General features: G+C 37.2%; 1 protein-coding gene across 4 annotated transcripts in view; it reads left to right on the top strand.

Moving 5' to 3' along the window:
• The window catches only part of ARID4B (AT-rich interaction domain 4B), a 136544-nt gene extending 115127 nt beyond the window's left edge, over positions 1-21417 (top strand). For 3 of the 4 annotated variants that reach the window (XM_090263464.1, XM_090263462.1, XM_090263463.1), the window contains 7 exons: positions 1802-1886; positions 4476-4674; positions 9696-10907; positions 13490-13603; positions 15880-16095; positions 16997-17143; positions 19642-21417. In XM_090263464.1, the coding sequence (XP_090119590.1) occupies positions 1802-1886; positions 4476-4674; positions 9696-10907; positions 13490-13603; positions 15880-16095; positions 16997-17143; positions 19642-19769 (2101 nt within the window). In that variant the 3' untranslated portion in view covers positions 19770-21417. Of the gene's footprint in view, positions 1-1801; positions 1887-4475; positions 4675-9695; positions 10908-13489; positions 13604-14364; positions 14521-15879; positions 16096-16996; positions 17144-19641 lie in introns of those variants that run through there. The other variant, XR_016508327.1, reaches the window with a different exon arrangement.
• The last annotated feature ends 3503 nt before the right edge of the window (positions 21418-24920 follow it).

Below are 24920 nucleotides of genomic sequence, written 5' to 3'. Positions count from 1 at the left end.
GAATGTATATCATGGTGGCAATCTTTTTTTTTTTTTTTTCTTTCCCAATTTATTTTAGAGAGGGGAGAATGGAGGCGGAGAGAGAGAAACATTGCTTTGTTGTTCTACTTGTTTATGCATTCACTGGTTGGTTCTTATATGTGCTCTGACCGGGGATCAAACCTGCAACCTTGGCGCAGGGGGATGATGCTCTAACCAACTGAGCTGTCTGGCCAGGGCAGTCATGGTAGTTTTAAATTGAAAGCTACTACTCTACCCTGATTTGAAATATAATTCATGTCAAAAACCCACGTTGAATTAAGTAGTATTCTTGTTGGTAGTAAAAATGTCTGGCACTGTAAAAATCTACATAGCAGATAGTCTGGTTTAAAAAGGTTAAAAAAAAAACCTAAGAAAATAGAAAGCTTGTTTCGTTTTGTTTTTTAAACAAAGTGTATAGCATTGATTTCCATAACTACATTAAAATAAGAGGAGCTTTTAGGAATTCACAGTCATCTTTGCAGAAGGTGGAGATATTTTCTCTATTCTCCACCTCTGCTCTGATTTTAGAAGGAACTAAACTACTTTCTTCTCAAGAATAATGCAGTTTTCAGTACTAATGGGAAAATTAAAAGTACTACAAATATAAAGGTGGTTTCTGCTGCGCCAGTGCAAGTACCAAAAGGAATGTGTTTAGTAGAAGAATGATACTTGCTTTAAAACTTTTTGAAGTACTGATCAGATATTTGGTCCTCAAAAAACCTTACGTGCTCTACAGTATTATTTTGATACTGATTTTTAAATGTAGTTTTATATTAGACATAATAAACTGATGTTGAGAATGGTTTGACCAGGGCCACGTAACTAGTTAATAGGGAATGTAAAGACTTTCCCAGAACCCATGCCATTTCTTATTACCTATCACTGTGGTCTCAACAGCTCCTAGCAGATACAGACAGCCCCGTCATGGACCTGAGCCCTGAGCTCCCCTGCAGCCAGTGTGTGTTTAACTCTGCCCATACTTTCCAGGCCCAATCTAGACCAAGAATGTTATATATTAGTCAGGTAATGGCCCAAGTCATGTACTTGGCTGATTTAGGGCCTTTGTTATTTCATTTAGTGCCTCTAATAATGAGGACATTTTCATTTAAAAGCTCATTTTTAGTTGTTCATATTGTGGAGTTAAAAATGTCAGTTGAGTTTTCCATTTTCCACAATAATGTATATAACCTTTGAACATAAAATGAGGTTAATTTGTTCTTTTTTAATTGAATTTATCGGGGAGCTTAATTTGTTCCTAATGTTTCTTCTCTCTAGCTACGTTTTTACAAAAATGAACTGTCCTTTTTTGCTTTAAACAAATGGCTTTGTTGCAGTCAGCAGTGATTTGCATCCTGTAAAATCATGCCGACATCGACAGTGAGGAGCGAGGTCGTCCCAGCTGGACTCTCGTCTGTCTGTGCATGCAGGAGGCATTTTAGAATACCGAAAACCTTGGCAGAGCAGTGCTTTCCTAGTATTTTATGAGAAGATATGTTTTCTAGATGGTTTTCCATTGTCCATAAGTTATAATACAGTGCTCTTCTGTTATTTCAAACTGGAGCATATAGGTGACATTATGCCCTTGGGCAAGTCACTTCATCGGTCCCTTTGGTCCTTGGTAGCTTTATGCATCAAACCAGGAAATTGAACTAAATCATCTCCAGGGTCATTTCCAGTTCTAAAATGTTACGATTCTGTTTATGAGTTTCTCTTAAATATTGCATAAGTATTTCTGTGATATGTGTTTTTGCATATTTATATTCATTTCCCTTAATTTTAGATATGATGAATGGATTAAAGCTGACAAAATAGTAAGGCCTGCTGATAAAAATGTGCCAAAGATAAAACATCGGAAGAAAATAAAGGTAAGCGCTTGTTTTTCTCTACATCATAACTCTTAAAGAACTTTTTCTCCAAAATTATGCATTGTGTGTGTGCATGCATTAGTTTTAGTAGAGTTGGAAATATTCTCTTGACATAGCAAATTTATCTAAAGCTAGATTTGGGTACAATTAATATTGTCACTTATGGAAAGGCATTTTGGAAACTACTAAATGAATACAAAGGAAAGAAGAAAAAAACTGTACCAAAGGATCTTCGAGACTTTTTCAGTGTGAACATTGTATAAGGTCACCCAGCCAGATTTTATTGATCCATTTCAACCCTCTCCTGCTCCTTTGGTTTCCAACTAGGAAGCCCTGAAGTAGTGGGCCTGGAGCCCTGGGTCATTGTCTGCAACTCTTTTCATCTTTGTCTGACTGCATAGTTAGTGGCTTACAACATGTTCACAAGACCCTATTAGCCATACTCTACATTGATGCTGCTCATGTGGAAATTAATGTTACTTCTATGTATGATCGAATTACTTTTATTCTAAGACTAAATCTTTTAAAATATTTATTAGAAAATAAACCATTAACTAGGTTTAAGAATAGTTTTAATATTATTAATGCCTTTTTTTAATGGTTTAAGAATTCTTAATTCTTCTGAAGTTCAATTTTCATAATCAAAGTGAGGAGCTATTTACTTTCTTGCTAAATGATACCTAGTGGTTCCCTAGTAGGGAAAGCTTTCCCCTAAAATGGTTATTCTTTTCTCACTGTAAAATTTGGTCCATGTTTTTTTAGCAAGGCCTCCTTTTAAACCCTTTTCATCTTCACTCTTGGTCTTTATTGGAAAGTATGGAAATCGTGGTACATTTAGCATTGTTTTTAGCTACTAGAAGTATTTAGTCTGTGTGTGGTACTTAAAAAGCCAGTTGCCTTACACAAAGCAAATTTTAGGAGTGACATTTCTCAGGTAGTGGACAAGGTAGAGATGGGAGAAGCAATATTGGAATATTGCATGGGGAGTTTTTGCTAAATATTTATTGAGTTCTCATTTTAATTGTTGGCCCCTCCCAGGCATATTAAAGTTCCTGGTCATAAGGGAAGAGGCATGTGAATTTTGAAAACAGTTCCCTGGAAAATACTTGATATTGTACTCCCTTCCCTCCCTCTGTATCATCTGATTCTGAGAACCACTATTTTCAAGACTATCCTCAAACAGCCATTAAAAACCATATTTGAACTTTAAGTGGGAAAGACTATTTTTGACTTCAGAATACATGGTGTACTGTGACCTCTGGTATAAAGTAATAAAGTGATGAAAAAACTGGCAGCAGCAGACAAATTAGAACAGCACTAATCATTGATAGGTTGTGGTAGTCTACCTGCACAGAAGCCTTCCCAACACATTCTGAGAATTAAGCCCAGAGGTCTTGCACTTGATCATGTATCACAGTCACCTGGAGGACTTGTTGCACCTGAGATTGCTTCGCCCCATCCTTGGTGTTTTTGATTCATTAGATCTGACTCTGGTTCTAGGAGTTTTCATTCTAACAAATTCCCAGAAGATGCTAATGTTACTGGGCCAGCATCCTCACTGGGAGAACCACTACCCTAAAGCATGCATTATATGTGATCAATGAACTCTTCTGTGTATCTGGAATGATACTACCTATGTACCATCTTTGGTAGAATTGTGGATATCGTCACCCAAATTCTATAGTCTCTGACTGTGTAACAGGACTTCAGAATTATTACTGCTACATCATCATTTAGAGAGCTTGTCTGCATTATTTTTCCTATAAATTATTTTTAAAACAAATTTAAAAAATAGGTTTTAGGAAGTATATTAGTTAGTCTCTGCCCAACTATTTATACACAGAGAATTGGAGAAAAAAATTTTCCCCAAACATTATCAGTGAGACAGGAAGGTTACCTCCGATTTGACTTTATAATAGATTATTTGTTTGGAGTTAATCCCAACTCAGTTGAATGAAGATATTTGGAATTTTTCATTCCCAGCCCACATTTTATATTGAGAATGTTACAGGCTTTAAAACTACCAGATTGAGCTCTTGCTGGTGTGGCTCAGTGGATTGAGCACCAGCCTGCAAACCAAAGGGTTGCCAGTATGATTCCCAGTCAGGGCACATGCCTGGGTTGCAGGCCAGGCCCCCAGTTGGGGGCGCATGAGAAGCAACCACACATTGATGTTTCTTTCTCCCCCGCTTCTCCTCTCTCTAAAAATAAAATTAAAAAAAAAATAAAATAAAATTACCAGGTTGAAATTGTGTTTCTTTTTTAAGTGAATAGTTAAGCTTATTTTGATTTGATTTTGAAGAATTTATAACATCAATGGAGACTTATTAGTCTTGTTTATCTGGTTATTAATTTATTTTAACTATATAAATGTAAATATTAGACAAAAACTTTTTGCTCATCCTGCAGTGTTTGTTAAATAACTTTGAAGAACATAAGTGGCAGTTTTTGAGGGACTTCTCATATATTTTTATGTTATTTAATAATATATTTTATAACTCATGAGTTAGAATCAGTACTAACAATGTTACTAATAAATGTGTCATGATGAATTATGGCTAACATGAGATATTTTTTTCCTTAACCTAGAATAAATTAGACAAAGAAAAAGACAAAGATGATAAATATTCTCCTAAAAACTGTAAACTTCGGCGCTTGTCAAAACCACCATTTCAGACAAATTCATCTCCTGAAATGGCATCTAAACTGGATCTTACTGATGCTAAAAACTCTGATACAGCTCATATTAAATCCATTGAAATTACTTCTATCCTTAATGGACTTCAAGGTAAATATAACAAATGTCCCATTGCATGCAAGTGTTTGTTTTTAGTTTTATAAATCAAATTCTGTGAAGATAATTCAGTGACATTATCAAATTGTTTTTTTAATTCAACTAGATTTTTTTTTCTCTTATTATTACTTGAAATAAAATTAGTTACTGATTGAGGCTTACAAATATTTCTGTTATAGATCCAGGAACACCATTAAATTTTAGTTAAAATTTAATATTCACCCACTTGTACTGATACTGTGTTTTTTTCTCAGGTACCATCCTTTCTATTGCCATGTAAAATATAGTTTGTGTTATGCCATATTAGACTATAAAATTATATTGATCTTTTGGTACAGAATAATTAACTTTGTCTTGTTTACGTTTATTATGTTCTTTTTTATGGTGTCATTACTGCTTCATATTTAAGGCAAAATGAAGTCTTAACTATCAAATAATAAAAGTGATGAGGACAGGAGGAGGGAGATTCAATAAATCTGATGGGCAGGGAAAGGGGGGGGAGATCTGATCTATATCTCCATAAAATATTTTACACTGCATAACTTCAGATTTTTTTTTTTTTTAGTGTAATGGAAATTGGTTTTTGTCTCATTTCTGATGAATATTTACATGAACTCATTCTATAAACAAAATGCTTTAAATATTCTAAGGTCATTTTTCATAGTTTTCTAATGTATCAGACATGCAGAGCAATATATGGGAAAATATATAATTTAAAGAATAATAATGTGAACATTTTTATATATATCACAGTGGTGAATGAATAGTATTTACTTAAAATAATTCTGAATTGTCTAACCACTAAGAGATATATACCCAAAACCAATACATTCATCAAAAAAAAAAGATGCCTTCATACCATTCAATGAATGTGTTAAAGATGCTGGTAAAAATAGCATTTGCATTGAATTTGGAGTGGAAAATAGACTCAGTGGGGATATTAATAAATACTAAATCTCAAAAAATACACACACACACACACATATCAGTATGTCTCACCCAGAAGTAATTAATATCCTGATTTTAGTGTAGTAATTACTTTTCTTTAGACTTGTATTAAACTTATATTCTTAAAGAGGATAATTATTTTAAAAAACTAAGTAGCAAGCTTAAGCTTAGCTGTGTAATAAAAGGCACTATTTCCATTTAGATGAAGGCTCCCTGAGAATGTTAATCTGAAGAGTCTCGAGGTCATTTTCTGATTTCATCTTCCACTTCTCTGAGAGTTGACAAAAGCCTCCACCGCTCCTTTAAATCCTTGGTTGTCAGACTTCCATAGAGTTTGATTTTCTGGCAGGTCTGGGTGTTCTTTGTTTTGAGATTAGTTGTGATTCTTCTTATGGTTGTGCAAGGAGGCGAAGCATGTCTTATACCTATGCCTCCATCTTGACCAGAAGTGTGAAGGTAATTTTTTAAGAGACCGAAGGTCTGAAAATGTCTTTATTCTATTCATGGTTTAGCTGGGTTGGAAGTTTTTCCTTTGTAATATTATTGGCATTGTTCAATTGTTTTCTGTTTTGTTTTGTTTTTTTGCTGCCAATGTTGTTTCTGTGTACTCCAGAGCTCTTCCAATTTCTGATTCTTTGTATGTGATTTGTTTTATTTAATTAGTTCATTATGAAAGACATTTAGGTTATTTCTGCTATTTTTTCCTATTGCAAACAATTCACCAGTGAGCATCACATTGGCATATTTTTAACATTTCAAATATTCTGTTTTCCTTAGCGAATGTTATTTTATTTTATTTTTGGCCATAGATTAGATTTGACACCTCAAATTCTTCCAGTTAGAAAACGATTATTGCTATGAATGCATATGTGTATGTATTGCATATATAAAGAAAAACTGAGCCCTGGACAGGTAGCTGAGTTGGTTAGAGGCTTGTCCTGATATGCCACAGTTGTGGGGCACATACAAGAAGCAACCAGTGAATGTATAAATAAGTGGAACAACAAATAGATGTTTCTCTCTCTCTCCTGACCCCTCTCTAAATATCAATTTAAAAAGGAAGGAAGGAAAGGAAATTGATCCCACCTGCGAATGTAGAACACAAATAGGAGTTTATACTGTCAGCATGAGATAGGCTGGGAACAGAATGAGATGGGTGTGGTGGTTGGAATTCTTTGCAGAAATTGTATGTCTCTAGACGGCAATCTTGCACATTTTGGCAGTAGAGATTCCCCTTGAGTCAACTAGATCCCTGATGAATCATCTAGTGGAAAGCTTATCCACAAATAAACTGTCAACACAGTGGTGCCAGTCAAATTTTAAGTAGGTCATCCTTACATGTGAATAATCAAGGAGAGCTCCAAGGTAAAAGGTTAAAAGGTGGAAACTAAAACAGGGAGAATGAAGGTAACAAAACATGAACTATTAATTATCTCTCTGATTATGAAATAATCTCAGACAACCTATGTATCTGCTGATTATTAAATATTGCAGAGAACCTATAAGTGTCTGGGAACCAAGAATGACATGAAAAGGAACAAAAGAAAAAAAGAAGAAAAACTTGAAATTAAAATTCAATAGAGCACTTAGAATTTAAAGTTGAGGAAATCTTCCAGACAGTATAAGACAGCTGTGATGGAAATTTTAGGGAAAAGAAGTGACATAGAGTGTCAATCTAGGAGCGGTGGGAACAGGACGAAATTGGCAAGTAGCCACACAGACCCTGTTGTTTAAATGTACCCATACATTTATGTTTATATGTCTTTGTGTTTTATATTGTGGAGACACTAGCATTGCTTTTAAAATCACCTCAAATACCATAAGGAATCAGGAAGCCATGGAAACAGCATATCTGGTTATATGCCACAAAAAACAAATTTTGAATTAAAAAAAAATAAACCCAATTAGGCTTTTCTTATGAACTATCTCACAACTATATTATTGGTTTGTTGATTTGTATCTCATTCCTGAGCAAGTGTTGAATATAGAGCTTGCTTTCCCTCCTCCGTGTACGTGTGTGTGTGTGTGTGTGTGTGTATGTATCTTACTAAGGTCAAATAAGCCTTGAGGTAGAGAGAAATTAGCAAGTAACTAAAAGAGAAAATATGTTTAGAACTGACAGACATAAATATTTCAATGGAAAGAGCCCACCAAGTACTTGAAGTAATGAAGAAGAAAACCATGCCACAGTACGTTATTATGAGATTATATAATAGGGATAAAAGTCACCACAAAGGAATGAGAAGACAAATGAAAGGAGTGTTTTCAACACTTAGAAGCAAAGGAGTCAGTCATACCTTCAAAATTTTGAAGAAGAATAATTTTCAACTTGGAATTCTGTACATGATTAAACTAGTCATCACCCAATGAAGTTCGAGGGTCAGGATGTATTCAAACATATAAGGACAAAGAATATTTTCTCCCGTGTACCTGTTTTAGGAAACGACTAGGTAATGTGCTCCAACACAATATGAGAATAAACCCAGAAAAAGGAAGATGTGAGATTCATTTAACACTGGGTCTAGGTCAGAAGAAAGCGTGCAGGGATTCTTAGGATGATAGCAATTAGGACTGACCCAGAGAGCAGCCCACTAGATGGAGCAGAAACAGCCTCCAGAGTAGAGACTTGCTGAGTAAGGAAACTGGGTAGAAGGCGATTGAAATAAATGTGAAAGTCAATGAATGTGTAGAAAAGGACTTGAGGAAACTCTTGGAAAAATAAAAAGCTTTGCAAGAAAGGAAATATCAAGTGTACTTTTTATTTCTGCAATGAGCCACATATGTTATAAATACTATAATTGACATATAAAAAAGTACGGGGAAAGGGGATAGGGATGTTAATAGGAGAAAATCCTCGTTGCTTATAGCAGGCTAAACTTTATAAATCAACAAATAGAATATTATTAGGATGATAATTATCATAAGAAATAGGTAGACCATATATATGTTTTGCTTTGATAATTTAAAAAACTTAGTTGTGCAGTAATACATTGTAAATTTTAAATGTTTTTAACCATATTAGTTGTATCAATTGTTTTTGACTTTTAACAAACTTAGCTAAAGAACATATACATGAATTTTTCAGTACAGTGTTGTAGTTAACATTTTGAATTCTAGAGTCAAATTACTTATATTTAGATTTAAATTTCATCTTGACTTTTTCTAGCTTTTGGAGGTAGTTTAACCTCTAAATTCTAGTTTTCTAAACTACAAAACGGGGCTGATAAAAACATACACCTCACAGGGTTATTGTGAGATTGAATAAGAATATCTGAAAAGCATGTCACAAAGTACCTAGCATGTAGCAATTTCTCTATAAATGTTATGTTGAAGTCATAATAAAAACTATTATTCTAAATTGAATTTACTTACTATAACATTTTAAAATGCCGTAAATATTTTTATAAAGATCATTAGTTACTTAATTGTGTCATTCTTTAAAGTATTTGTTGTGGAAATTCCTAGTGTAGAAAAATCTTTCAATAAAAATTGATACATGGAGCCCTGGCTGGTGTGGCTTAGTGGATTGAATGTCAACCTGCAAACCAAAGGGCCGCACGTTCAATTTGTGGTAAGGGCACCTGCCTGCGTTGTAGGCCAGGTCTCCAGTTGGGGGTGCGCAAGAGGCAACACATCGATGTTTCTCTTCCTCTCTTTCTCCCTCCCTTCCCCTCTCTCTAAAAATAAGTAAATAAAATCTTTTAAAGAAATTGGTACATGCAAAATGAAGGCTACACTTTTTTAAGAATACAGGTTTTGTAGTTCAACAGTCTAGTACTGTATCCTGACTCCATTATTTTCTGCTTGTAGATTGGAGAAGTTTCTTTTTTTATAATCAGCTTTACTGAGGTGTAATTTACAGGCAATAAAATTCACAACTTTTATGTTTACAACTTTATGAAGTACGGCAAAAGTATATAGTAATGGAACTGTTTACTCACTTGTAAAACAGAGTAAAACCTGGCAAGCGGGGTGGCTGTAAACATAGGACCTACTGTATAAAATGCCTGACACAGAGAAGACATTGCTAGTCTTAGCATACTCATCAGTTTTCTTCTTCTTTCCAGCTTCTGAAAGTTCTGCTGAAGACAGTGAACAGGAGGAGGAAGCAGCTCATGACATGGGCAGTAACGGCAAAGAGGAGTGTAAGACTGATTATTTGGTACATCCCCGAAATGATCTTCTTTCGAAAGAGCAACAGAACAGTTCATCTTTGCTAGAAGAAAACAAGGTTCATGCAGATTTGCTAATATCTAAGTCAGTGTCAAAATCTCCAGAAAGGTTAAGAAAAGATATAGAAGGATTATCTGAAGATTCTGATTATGAAGAAGATGAAGTCACAAAAAAGAGAAAGGATGTCAAGAAGGACAGCACAGATAAATCCTTAAAGCCACAAGTAAAACGTGGAAAAAGAAGATACTGCAATACAGAGGAGGGCTCAAAAACTGGGTCACCCAGCAAAAAGGACGAGAAGGCCAAAAACAAAGAATCGCTTTGCGTAGAGAACAGTAGCAACAGCTCTTCAGATGAAGATGAAGAAGAAAAATCAAAAGCCAAGCTGACACCAACTAAAAAATACAACGGTTTGGAGGAAAAAAGAAAATCTCTGCGGACGACTGGTTTCTATTCAGGATTTTCAGAAGTGGCAGAAAAAAGGATAAAACTTCTAAATAACTCTGATGAAAGACTTCAGAACAGCCGAGCTAAAGATCGAAAAGACGTCTGGTCGAGTATTCAAGGACAGTGGCCGAAGAAGACGCTGAAGGAGCTTTTCTCAGACTCAGACACCGAGGCTGCCGCTTCGCCCCCGCACCCGGCCTGCGAGGAGGGCCCCGCCGAGGGGACGCTGCAGACTGTGGCCGAGGAGGAGAGCTGCTCACCCAGCGCCGCCGAGCTGGAAACTCCGACGCCCGCCGGTGCCGCCGGTCCGCCCCCCGAGGAGAAGCCCTTGGAAGGCAGCGACCGAAAAGCCGAGTTTCCGAGCAGCGGCAGTAACTCCGTGCTCAACACCCCGCCCACCACCCCCGAGTCGCCTTCCTCGGTCACTGTCACGGAAGCCAGTCGGCCGCAGTCTTCTGTCACAGCCTCGGAAGCGCTGGCCCCAAACCAGGAAGAGGTCCGAAGCATCAAGAGTGAAACGGACAGCACCATTGAGGTGGACAGTGTGGCCGGGGAGCTGCAAGACCTGCAGTCGGAGGGGAACAGCTCGCCCGCCGGCGGCGACGCGAGCGTCAGCTCCAGCAGCAGCGCTCAGCCCGAGCCGGAGCACCCTGAGAAAGGTGAGGGGCGGCGGGGCGGCGCCTTGGTGTAGGGTCCCCCTCCTCCCGGCCCAGTGGCTTCTTACGGGAAGGACCCGTGTGAACGTGGGGAAAATGGAGATCCGACAGGCTCTTGGAGTGACGAGTAGTGGGCTGCGTCTCCGGGCTTGGGAGGAGCTGGTGTCCGTGGCCCTCGGGCGAGTGCAGGCCCCTTCGGAAGCTCACTGTGCCCGGTGGGCTCGGTGGCACCGGCAGCTTAACTCCGCCTCTGTAACGTTGTTGCGATTGCCGTGTGCAGTCCCTCACAAACGTTTTGGTCTGCTGACAGACCCCCCCACCCTTACCCAAGCACTGTGTGTAGGGGTCTGGAGCAGCCGCTGTCCAGGCACTGCTTCCCTCCGACACCCGTGCCAAACTGCCCTGCAGGCCTAAGTTGTGCGAGTCTGTGGAGGAACTCGATGCTTTCTTAGATGCGTAGCTGCACATGGAAGGACTGCTGTGTGTGTTAATAACCTACACTGATACTTTTTTGATTTACTGGCAAGTTGTTAAAAGTGGAAATTCAAATTAGTATCTTCCAAAAGCTTTAGTACTTTTTGATAGTGCTAATAGCTATACTTCCGTCATCATTTCTCTTAAAAACCATGTCGTTCAGGTGTCTTAAATCAGTATACGCTAGTCTGACACTTGGCTTGAAAACACTCGTTTCCATTGTGAAGATAAAGTACTAGGTAGGGAGTGTGTCTTATGTTACATACCAAGTCTTTTACTGTGTTAGCTTTAGGTTTTCAGCTAAGAAGAGAGAGGAAAATTCGAGTTTTCTTACACAAATCTTTATTTCCCAGCTTTACTGAGTTTATAATTGATATAATCTTGTCATACAGTCGTGACTTAAAACATTTATTTCTGAAAAATAAGTATTAAGTAAAAAATATAGTTGCAATTAAATCAGAATGTTCTTTGTTTTTTCATATTCACAGATGTAGTTACTGTGATTGTATTTGTGTGCCATACTATCGCATGGAACTGAATTGTCCAGACATAAATAATTTTCAAAATTAAAAAAGCCTTTGTTACAGTTGGAGAGGCTTTTGACATTAATATATGATACAATTTTAATGATTATAATTCTTAAGAGATTGTATCCTGAACTGTGTTCCTCATTTCTTATGAAAGATTAATTTTTTTTTACAAAAAGATAGCTTGTCCTTTGATAGACTAAATCAGTATTGCCCTTTTGAATTTTAACCTTGATTAGGTTACAAAGTAAGAACCATGAGAACTCCCAAAATTAGGGTAACAAAGGCCAACTCCTTTATCAAATCAAAGCATATAGTATTTTTTAGAATTTATTTATATCCTTTAGGGATAAATTTTTAAGTAGCTATTTCATATGACCTCATTTTAATAAAGGTGTCTTGATATTAGAGAAATTACATTATATTAACAGTAAAAATGTAAGTCTTGCAATTTGATTTAGGATTTTCCTCCAATTTAGCCTTTGTTAAGCTATTGGTTTCTTTTAGCTGGAAGTTTCATAATTAAACTCTTAAAGAAAAACCTGGCAATCATTTTTAAGAGTCTGTGCTTCAATATAGTCAGTATCTTAAGTCACCTTGTTTATGTTTCACTTTGTTATATTAAAATAGCTTTAGGAAAAGTTAACAATAGATATAGCCCACTTTAAAAAAACAACAAAACTAGGAAGTTGCGATCTTCCATTTTTGACCAAGGAAGCCATGTTTTGTATACTCAAAGTTGATTTTACCATTGGTAACAGTCATTTCAGGGAACTGAATAGACAGGACTTTATTCATCTCTGGAAAAAGAGCTCATTGTATAGTCCGGGAGAAAATAGTACCAATAGAAAGAATCAGAAACACAGCAGATGCTGAGGACCGAATTAGTAAAGAGAATAATGTAGAAACTACAGTTTGGAGTAGTGATTAATCAGTGAAGCCTGAGCATCAGGGAAGGTTAGTGAAGATTTAGCACTTGGGATAGTCCTTGAAGACAAGATAGACATTTTTAATGTTTTTGGGTAATTTTCTACCAAGAGGATGAATTGATTTTTTGAAATATGCTGGATTTGTAAATGGTTTTTGTGTTAACTAGTACCCTGGGAACAAAGCTATTATTGAAATAAATGTGTAATATAACTAAAATTTATCCTGTTGTCATACTGTTTAAAATTATATTAACATCATTATAAGATATAGCATTAATATTTTAATCAATAATTAAATCTTAATATTTTGGTTTACTGAATTTCTAAAAAATCCAGTTTTTATTTTTAGCATATGCCTGTTTTTGAATTACTTCTAGATCTCATAAATTCCCAGTGCTATATGGAGAACTATTTTCAGTTTATATCTGGTTTTTCAAAGAAGGATGTTCACACTCTTGTTTAAAAAAATTTTTATGTGCAATAAGTCAGTTCATTATTAATTTTTTTTAAATAACACTAAATTTCATACTAATTTATAATCTAAAGAACATGTGTAGTTTCAGAATTGTTCTGTGCTTCTAAAATGTGGAATTAATTTATACCTAGGAAAAGCTTGATTTTTTTTTTGTGTTACTTAATTTCTTTCCTGTTGTAGCCTGTACAGGTCAAAAAAGAGGGAAAGAAGCTCAGGGAGGAGGAAGTTCATCGAAAAAGCAGAAACGAAGCCATAAAGCAACAGTGGTAAACAACAAAAAGAAGGGGAAAGGCAGTAAGTGTGAAACCTCATTTTTTAAATATAAGAATAGTGGCGGACATGGTGATCACTTTGGAAGGTATATAAATGTTGAGTCACTATGTTGTAGGCCTGAAAATAATTATTGCATGTCAATTATAATTTTTAAAATTATGGCGGTGTTATTTTTTCCCCATTAAGGAAAGGGTATTCAGGATGTGGGATAGGTCGATATTTTAATTTTGTCACTACTCTCAAAAAAGTCACACAAAAATTTTCTGATCCTAGGTAAATTCTAGGATTAAGCAAGTTGGTCTTATTTAGCAGTGGTATTGATTGCTGATGAGTGAGCAGGTAAACCTTTTAAAAATAACTAATATAATATAAACAAGAACATCTTTGCGTTAGTTTTATGTCCATAGTTCTTTCCTTTGTCGTATCACATTATGAAATGCTTTAATTATGTACTATTTTTATTACGATGAAATTGATTACTTTGTAATTTAATTCTTCAAGGCAAAATCAGCCTGGAAGACAGCAATCAAGATAGCTTTAAAGCTTTAATCCCAACAGCTGCAGTTACCGCCTTTATCTTGGCACTTGGAACTAGGTGGCCAAGAGCAGCTCTGAACAATACGTATGTTGGCTAAAGGTGCTCGGAGTAAAGCCTTGACTTCAGTGATGATTCTTCGCTGCTCACTGACCTACACGTACTGCAGTTCTCCTGAGAGCTGCACATTTTATCTCTCTTGTAGACAAAGTGAGAAGCAGAAAATATGTAAAGAATTTTTTTTCAGGTGCCCCACACTGACCTCCTGCTGCTCTTCCAGGAGACTCCTGCCACCTCCACTGCCTGACCTTTGCTATCGGCCGGCTTGGCTGCACTTCGGTGCAGAAAGGGGTTATGCGGCCAGCTCCCCGAGGTTCTGCTGAGCCCATATGACTTCCAGGCGGTGAATATGGCGTTCCTTGGGGCCCCGGGCGGCTGTGCTCAGCAAGGCCTGAAAGCCAGGCTGAGGCAGACCACTGCATCAGAGTGGGGCCAGGCCTTGGGGGCTTAGTTAGGAGTTGCCAGGGGTCCCAGAGCAGCAGTGGGGGGACTGGGAGGAGATTTGATTAAGGAGTCTGTGGTGAGAGAGTGGAGTTTCTTTATTCTTGAAACACCGTAGTGGGAGGAGTTGCTGTATTCTTTTTCTCTCTGCAATATTTTTCAGGCCTTGAGAGCCTTACTGTTTTTTGTTGTTGCTGTTGCTGTTGTTAAATGAAGAATCAATAAATAGATACCAATTTGATCATCAATTATTTGGAGTAACTGACTGCGTATTTAAAGCATCTTTTATTGTACTATAATGTTTTTGTCTTCAAGATTTTACCATTTAAATGACATTTCCTAAGAGCAGTCATCTTCAGCAAGCCAGTTAACATCCATGTAATATGGAGATCTGGCTGTTAATGTATTCTCACATTTTAATTATTGGGCTTACACCTTGGTAAGTCAGAATGAGGATACTATTCTCTGAAAATAATTTTAACTCATGGACTCTAAAATGATACTTTGTATCCAGAAAGAGGTAATTGATGGGAGTTCTCAGTACCATCATCACCTAGTGACATGATAAACTGCCAAGGTGTTTAGTAAGCATTTCCATTCTGTTACTGAGGCTTTAGTCATCAAAGACAGGTGTAACATGATATTACATAGATTTCAGAATTTTTCATAAAGCACTGAGTATATTTACCAGGGTAAAACTGATGGTTTATTTCAGTCAACAAGCTATGATGTAGGAGTTACTTAAGACATTCTTTGTATGTATCAAAGTTTAGAGTTTATTCCCGAATAATCTGTATTGAATATAATGATTAATAATGCATCATTTTTTTGGCCAAATAGTAGCAAACATGTATAAAATCTAAAATGTTAAAATTAAGAAGTTTCTATAATAACTCATTTTAAAAGATCTGTATTTGATTTTATATGTTAACATAATAGAGTAAAAAGCTATTTATATAATTACTGTATATTTGACAGTCTACTAAGTGTAATGGAAGATTAGTTAGGGATTTTTTTTTTTTTAATATTATTGGCAATTCAGGTAAGAAGAGTTTTTGTTTTTGTTTGGCTTAATTGTGATGCTGGTGCATTTGTACATGATGATTTTCCAGGTTTTTAGGCAGGATCTATAAAACAAGTTGTTTACTGTAGTAATAAATTCTAATTTAAATGGTTAATTTTCAGTTGTCCACTAAAATCTGTGACAAATTCTTTGTTACTTTCCTGTTTACTGATGCTTTTCTTTCTATTTTTCTTTCAGCAAACAGCAGTGATAGTGAAGAACTTTCTGCAGGTGAAAGTGTAACAAAGACTCAGCCAGTCAAATCAGTCTCCACTGGAATGAAGCCTCATAGCACCAAATCCCCTGCGAGGACGCAGTCTCCGGGGAAAGGTGGGAGGAATGGTGATAAGGATCCCGATCTCAAGGAACCCAGTACACGACTACCCAAAGTTTACAAATGGAGCTTTCAGATGTGTAAGTAACAGACAGTAAATCGACAGTTCATCTGTGGAAACTTTGTCCTAGTAACTCTTGATGCTAGGAACTCTGAAAAAGAGGTTATAACCATAACCACTTGCATTTTTGAGACTTCATTTGGATCTTGATTTGAATGAACAAATTGCTAAAAGAAAAAACATAAGGCAGTTGAGGAAAATTACCAACATTAGCTAGCTATTTCTGATACGGGGTGAGGAGTAGGTGGGGGCGGGTCTATAAATGAGACAAGATTTGCCATGAATTGCTAATTACTGAAGCTGGATGATTGGTATATGGTGGGGGGGGGCTGCATTATACTACTCTTATACCTCTGTATATATAAGAAATCTCTGTTAAATAATTTTTGTTTTTTGGGGGAAGAAAAGACTACCTTAGAGTTTCTCACACAGGGAAATATTCTTAGGATATTGAAAATTGCTTTAGACCTTTTGAGAAAAAACTCCAATTTAAGTAATACATACACACACAAAAAAATCTAAAAGAACAAAAAATAAGAAGAAAAATTTATCCACATTCCTGACATTTAAAAATATGTACAATTTTAACATTTTAGTTTCTTCTCAGTCTTTTTTCTTTCTAAGTATGATTTTTAACGATATACTCTGGTGATATTGTACATGAATGGAATTTTTAGCACACATATTTAGGTTATAAGGTCTTTAATTATACACACTCATTAGTTCAACAAATATTGTGCATAAATTATGCACCTGGCATTGGTTGTGGGCTAGGAAAAACCTTAGGGAAACAGATACTTCAAGCCTTATTTTTAGTTTTTCTATCTTGACCTCATTCTACAATCACACTGTATGCTGTTTCTTTTGTATGTTAAAATTTTGTTCAAAAATCCATATTAATGAAAGTTTTAACTCTACAGCGGACCTAGAAAATATGACAAGTGCTGAACGCATCACAGTTCTTCAGGAAAAACTGCAAGAAATCAGAAAACATTATCTGTCATTAAAGTCTGAGGTAGCTTCCATTGATCGGAGGAGAAAGCGTTTGAAGAAGAAAGAGAGAGAAAGTAAGTGTTTTACCTTGCTTTACTTAAACATAAAGCAGCTACGATTCTGCAGTTAAACTCACATGAGTTTATATATCTTCAGGAAAGTTCTTTAATCTCTGACTTATTTTCCTCATCTGTAAAATGAAAAAATTTGTCTAAAAAATTTCTCAAAAAATAATGTTCACGTTCATAGAGCTTACAATCTGCCCTCCCCCCACAAATCCTAATAAAATTTCATTTAGTGAAAAACACTGTGAAGAGAATAGAGTGAACCTGAGGGAATAACTTGTCTTAGTTTCTGCTCAGGCTGCCACAACAAAATACCACAGACTGGGCAGTTTAAACACCAGACATTTATTTTTCTCACAGTTCTCGAGGCTGGAAATCTAAGGTCAGAGGGTCAGCAAGTCTGGTTTCTCCTGAGGTCTGTCCTTGGCGTGAGGATGGCTGCCTTCCTGGGATGTACTCTGTGCACAGGGAGGTAGACTTTGGTGTCACATCTCCTTCCTATAGGGACAGCAGTCTTGCTGGATTAGGGCCCCACCCTTAGGACCTCACTTAGCCTTAATTACTCTCTGAGGGCCTGATGCAACTACTGTCACATTGAGAGGCAGGGCTTCAACTTAAAATTTGGGGGAGATACAATTCAGTCCATAAAAGGGTCCTAGGCAGAGAGAACAGCAAGTATTCCTTAAGATAGTTTCTCAGATTTGGAACTGTTGACATTTTGGGCCAGATAATTCTTTGCTGTGAGGGGCTGCCCTGCAGGATGGTTCGTATCCTCTCTGGCTCTACCCACCGGATGCCAGTACACCTCACAGTTACAACAACCAAAAATGTCTCCAGACATTGCCAGATATCCTCAGGATCACCCCAGGCTGAGAACTGCTCTAAGGTGGGAACACACCTGTAACCTACAGGAGCGGAAAGAAAACCCATTGTAGTGAGAAAGTGGTAGAAGTATCAGCTAGGTAAGTAGGATGAGGAGTTCAGACTTCATTCTAAGTAGGTGGACATCTATGTGAAATGGCCTGATCTAGTTAGTTTTTCCAAGATCGCTGTTTGCCATGTGGAAAGTAGGCTCTGGATGGAGCAGTGGTAGGAGCAGCAGTTGGGTGACGGTGACCTGGACCAGGTGGTTTCAGTAAAGACAGAGGGCGACGAACGCTGAGTCACCCACACTTGCTGATGGATTAAATGTGGTGGATGAAGACAGAATTAGGGTGACTTGTTAGGTTTTGGCTGGAACAATTGGATACTTGGTGCCAGTTTTGGAAATGAGGAAGACTTACAAAATACTGTTTGTAGGTTGGGGAGCACAGAGAGGATTAGATATTGTGTTTTAGCCCTGTTATTTTTTGAAATGCCTATTAGGCATCTAAGTGGCAATGTCAGGTAGACCATGGGATATTTAAGTTTGTAGCTCAGGGGAAAGGTCAGGACTAGGGATGTAATTCTCAAACCATTTGCGTATCTATATAGTACAGTGGTTACTGCAAATGGTTTTCAAAGCCCCAGTACTTAAGAAAGTCACCTACGAAGGAATTGTGGGGAGAAAAGAAAGGAAAGCTGGGTTAAGCCAACTTTTATTAGTGAGGCTGAGGAGAAGCCAGAAGCAGCAAGACTTGAGAACTAGCCTTGAATGAAGAAAACCAGAAGCTGGCTGAGAAAAGTTTCAGGAGGTGGGGAGTGGTGTGGCCACCCGTGCCAAAGGCAGTAGTAGAGCTGTGGACCCTTTTGTTCTGTCTTTAAGAAGCAATTAGCCTTCCATTCTCATTACCAAATAAGTTCATAAGAAATGCCAAACGTAGAAAGATGCAGGAATTAAGAGGGGGAAAAGATTGTTGGGTGGATTAGATTTTTCCTGTTGGATTCAAAGCTCCTTTTGACATTTGTTTCATTATTACAGAAAGTTGACTTTTATTTCCATGTCCTTTTCATGTTTCTTCATCTGATCCAGACAGGAGCATTTCCTGGTCTATCCTTTCCCATTCTGTCTGTAGTCTGGCACTGTCTAGCTACTTGCTTACACTAGGTTTTCCTTTCTTCACATGATGAGATTGTGAGACTTGACTGCCTGTTTTGTGTGTGTGTGTGTGTGTGTGTTTAATCTATTGAATTTATTGGGGTGACATTGGTTAATATATAGGTTTTGGGTAGAATTGACTACTCTTGTAACCTAGATGATTTTGGAGAATACAGAATTGTAGTCTAGTGTTTCATTTCTTTCTTTTTTTAAGATTCTATTTATTTTCAGAGAGAGGGGGGGAGGGAGGAAGAGAGGGAGAGAAACATCAACGTGAGAGAGAAGCATCAGTTGGCTGCCTCTCGCACGCCCCCAGCCAGGGACCTGGCCCTTAACCCAGGCATGTGCCCTGACATGGGAATTGAATAGGCGACCTTTAGGTTCACAAGCCAGTACTCAATCCACTGAGCCACACCAGCCAGGGCATATTTCTTTTTATTGTGGTATATATGTTTTATTAAGCTATTGATTTGGTTTCCCTTTTCCTTAGGTGCTGCTACATCCTCATCCTCTTCTTCACCTTCATCCAGTTCCATAACAGCTGCTGTTATGTTAACTTTAGCTGAACCATCCATGTCCAGCGCATCACAAAATGGAATGTCAGTTGAGTGCAGGTGACAGCAGGACTTGCTAAAGCACTTTGCACTTAATGGCTGTTGAGGGCCACGTCTTTTTTTATACTGCACAGTGGCACAAAAAAAAAAAAAAAAGGAAAAAAAAAACAGACAAAGCACTATTTTATATTTAAGAACTGTTTCTTGACAAGCTGACTTGGCACTTAAGTGCACTTTTTTATGAAGAAAAAGTACAATGAACTGCTCTTCCTCAAGCAATAATTGTTTCCAACTTGTCTGGGAATTGTGTGTCTGGTGACATGAAGGCCTTCCACTGTGGCTGATGGAGGCTTTCCACTGCCTGTAGAGACAACACAGTTAGCGTAGTTACTGGGTGGGCCAGAGCACGGTAAGGTAACTTACTGTATATCTATTCCCTTGTATTTTGTTAAAGCTGGAGCATTTGATATTTTTCCATTTATTTATGAAAAAATATGAACCTATTTTCATTTGTACAAGCTAATTGTTTTTTAAAGAGAGTCACCTTACGGTGGCTTTAATTGTATAAGTCAAGCACATGTAATAAATTCAAAACCTGCAGTTAACAGGATATCAGACATCAATCCTGGTAACCAAATATTAAAGATTCTCTTTAAAAAAGACTGAACATGTTTACAGGTTTGAATTAGGCTAAAAGGTCTTGCAGTGGCTTTTCATACCCCTTCAAATTGGAATGAAACTACTGTACTTTGCCATTTTTCTATAAATCAGTATTTTTTTTTAATTTTGATATAATACATTGTGTGAAAAAAGAAAATGGCTAATAAACTGTATTAAATCTTAAACAATGTATAAAGATTGTACTTAGCCAGTTCAAAGTGTATATTTATTCATAATGAATTATAACAGTTATATTTTTGTGTTTTCTTGTAAATGTTTCTTTTCCTTACAGATAATTCATTTGTATTACTTATTTTATTATGAGCTACAACAAGAGAACTTCAGGAACAAGTAAACTGTATTAGTATGGTTCAAGGTTGTTGGTATAAACTGTCTCAAAAGGATGGTTGTTATTTTAAGTATAAATAGCTGATCGGGTGGTAGGCCTATAAAATTAAATGCCTTGTATAAAATTCAAAATGAACGCAGGATTGTTTTCACTTGTATTGACTTTATGTTGTATGATTCCAATCTCTGTTCTGTTTGGCACTTGTATTTAATTCTACACCTTTGTAAGACATTTGTATATTGCGGATGTGTTCATTCAAGCTATTTAATACCTGGCACTGTTAATACACAGTACTTTACTGTACAGACTGTTTTACTGTTTTAATTGTAGTTCTGTGTACTTTTTTTGAATGGGGCTGGCATGTTTTATTTGTTTTCTGGCAATATGACGTGAGAATTTCAAAGCGTTTCATTGTAGATGCTAACGTGTCAGAATCCTTTACATTCAACTTTTCTAAGAAAAGCATTTTCAGTCTTGTAGTGTGTGCTTACAGTAACTAATTTTGTTGAAAATGGTTTCAAGTTACTCAAATTTGTACAGGACTGTAAAGATTTGTTGACAGTAAAACATCGAAGAAAAAGCTTATAGAATAAAAGCTATAAAGTATATATTAGGATCTGCAAACAATGAAGAATTATGTAATATATTGTACAAATGTAAGCAAAGGCTCTGAAATAAAATGCCATAGTTTGTGAATCATTGATTCTGTTTCTAAAAGATTAAGTACTTTTAATTCACTTCTGTATGTGATACCTGATTGGAACATATATATATATCTCCAGCCTGTGTTGTCAGGAGGGGTTAAGTGACATGCAAAAATAGGAAGTTCTACCTATGAAAATTAAAAGTCCACTAACTAGATACAGGATTTTTTAGGAATTATTATATCTTTGTATGTACTATTTTGCTTGAGTCTGAGCATGATGAATACTTAAAACTTAGAGATTTGTCTAAAGGAGAAAAATCAAAAATTATTTTTCTTTAACATACTTGAAACCATTACCAGCAGCTGCATTTTGGGGGGGGGGGGTGTTTAATTTACAAGACCCTTGTTGGTCTCTTAATGTTTAGTGCACTGTACTGGTTGCACATTGAAATTGCTGCACATTGTTAAAACAGTAGTCGGTAGTCAGGGCTCACCCTTAAAGAGTCCTGTTTCATTGGTTTGGGATGGTATCTGGACAGTGATCTTTTTTTAAAGGTCTACAGTGATTTTAATATGCCTCGGGATTGAGAATCACTGCTTTACTTCAAACTTTTTAAGATCAATAATTATGGGGGGTTTTTTGGTCCCATTTAATGAACTTTCCACAAAGAGAAAATACTTTTTTTTAAAACAAAAAGGAAATATGCTATTTTAAGGCCTAGAAAGCTCAAATGGGTACTTTGTAAAAAAAGATTTAACTAATTTATTTTAAGAGGGGGGAAGGCCTCTCAAATGCCCCTAACTGGGGACCTGGCCCACAACCCAGGCTTGTGCCCAGACTGGGAATCAAACCAGCGACCCTTGGGTTCACAGGCTGGCTGGCAATCCACTGAGCAACACCAGCCAGGGCTCAAGTGGGTATTTTTTTAAGGCACCTTTGGGATGACTATTTTCACAGAAATTAAGTTTAACTTTTATGGCATGAGTTTTAAAAACAATTGACTAGTGCTTCCCAAAGTACTGTCCTAAAATACTGGATCCCAGTAATGCTCTGGGAATTTATTGTTAAACGTATTTTTGAAATGCTATGTACAGCATATTCCCTTCTTAAGAGATTCAGTGTTAGCATATTAAAAACTTCGAGAAGATCTATAAGGAGATGCCTGGCCAACCTTCTTTATCCTACTGTCTTCAATTTCACCTGATCATGAAACCCCGAATTTCAGGAACTACTAATATCACCTACTTTGTGTGTTACAGAAATAGTGTTCTAAAGGAGAATGATTCCAAACTCTGTTGGAGTTGAGGTTTACACCTTCGGCTTCTCTGTCCTTTCCTGCCTATCCTCCCTTCTTCCCAGCTTCTCTGGAGAGTTTTGGGAATTTTACAGTATAACTAGAATTTGACTTAAGTCTTCTTGGTGACCCAAACTATTTTATCAACTTAGTTTACAATCTTATAAAATCAAGACTTTTTTTTTTTTTTTTTTTTTTTACAGAGTTCTCCCAAACCTTTTTTTCCTAGTTTTGGAAGTAGTCTGTAAGGTATAAAATTGTGTGTTAAATTTTGTGGACAGGGAAAACAAGTACTTGTAAGAGGTTAAAATGGCTGATGCGATGGGGACATAGAGAAGATGCAAACCTTAACATCAGGGAGGTGGGTCACTGGAAATGGCATATGTGGAGGAAGAGGTAGGCCAAGATGTGATGAGGCTGCAGTGGAGGAAGAGGTAGGCCAAGATGTGATGAGGCTGCAGTGTGTGGATAGGAAGTGATTCTTTGGATAATGTTAAGGGCGGGTAAGAAATGGGACTGGGAGACATTCTGAAGGAAGAATGAACAGAATTTCCTCATTGGACTGAATAGGACAAATGAAGATGCTTTAGAAGCAAGTACATACAGATGGATTTTTCTCATCTTTGTGAAATATCCTAAGGTCACAATTATGAAAAACGAAAATAAGGGGCCCAGAAATGAAAACCAGGTCCAAGCAGCTTGATTTTATTTTTTTTCATGAACTTACCTGAGGTTGTCTATAAAAGGTCACATAATATGCTCAGTGACTTCTGTTAAGCAGCTTTCAAAAAGCTAAGTCTGTTCCCATAGATTCAAAGTCAAAGTCTATTTTACCACCAAAATACTGAATTCAATGATTATCTAATTATAATCTAATTTTGGGTTGGCCAAAAAGTCCATATGGTTTTTCTGTAAAATAAAACTTTTTTCATTTTCACCAGTAACTGTTGATTTGCATATTTTGAGCATGTCTGCTTATCTCCCGTCATTGGCCTCTAGGGAGTAGAAGGCCAGGGGTGCTGCTAAACATCTTCAATGCATAAGACAGCCCCACAGCAAAGAATTATTTGGCCAAAATGTCAAGAGTACCAAGAAACTTCGCAAACCACTTTTGACACAATCAGTCACAGCACCTCCATACACTGCACAAACATTGCTTATGCCTATCAGTTGTGTTTTTACCTTTCTTGAAATAATAAAGCATGATACACCAAAAATATTGCGGATCTTTTTCCATCTTCAATATTAAAATGGCTGCACAAAAATGCACCAATTTTCATGTTTTTTATTTTAACGCACACTGATATGACAGCTGTCACAGTACAGTAACAAAATGTTTCGAATGAAGTTAAAGACAGCGAAGCACTACTAGAGCCATCATATGGAAAAAACAAAACGAACTTTTCGGCCAATCCAATATTTATCTTTTATTACCTAAAAGTCAATTCACTAGGTATGGCAAATAGGGGTAGAGAATATGGGATGAATAAGACACCCATTTACATCTAGAGACCCTGTTTGAAAAACACTAATGCAAATACACGAGGCTTGGAAAAGAATTATATTCATATATTGTAAATGCTGGGAAATTTTCATGAAGTGAGATAGCACCTAAGCTGGTCCTTGAAGGGTGGGTACAGTTTTGCAGGTGGAAATGAGGGGTAAAGAGGAAGAGGGCAATTTGGGGGGAAGGAACAACGCAAATAAATAATAAAAGGGGAAGAAATAGAAAAAACCGTCTAGACTGTAAGGGTTTGGAAGGAGAGAAGTCTGAGAAGTTAGGCAGATAAAAAAGCAGTTTTGATTGCCAAAGTATGCACTCTTCCCGGTAGACTAGCAGGGCAGAGTAGGTTAGAGTTGTGGTCTCCAACTACTTGTTTTTTAGGTTATTTTACAAAAATATCCAATTTCAGAAGAGTTGCACAAGCAGTACGAAGTCCATGTGCCTTTCACACCCATTCGCCTGTTAACCCCATGTTACCCGCGTCCCTGCAACCTCCTTCCTCAACCCTTTCGGGGTTTCGAACGTGCTCTCCGTCTGCTGGGACTGATCCCCTCTGACACGGCCCGGCTGATTTTCATTCATACTTAGGACCTCAGCTGCTCTCGGGAGATCCTTCGCTCCCTAGACGAGTTTCCATCAAGCAGAACCCGGAAGAACACGGGTCCCGGTCCGGCCCCGTCCCGGGTGTCTTCCAGCGCAGCCCCAGGGACGCGGGAGCGGAAGGGGCGTGGTCCGGGTCGGAAGTCGCTGGGACGCGGAAG

Source organism: Furipterus horrens, unplaced genomic scaffold (genome assembly GCF_987537825.1).
Source record: "Furipterus horrens unplaced genomic scaffold, mFurHor1.1.pri manual_scaffold_15, whole genome shotgun sequence".
Taxonomy (NCBI): Eukaryota; Metazoa; Chordata; class Mammalia; order Chiroptera; family Furipteridae; genus Furipterus; species Furipterus horrens.
The sequence above is the reverse complement of the archived record's forward strand: the minus strand, read 5'-3'. Positions and strand labels throughout refer to the sequence as shown.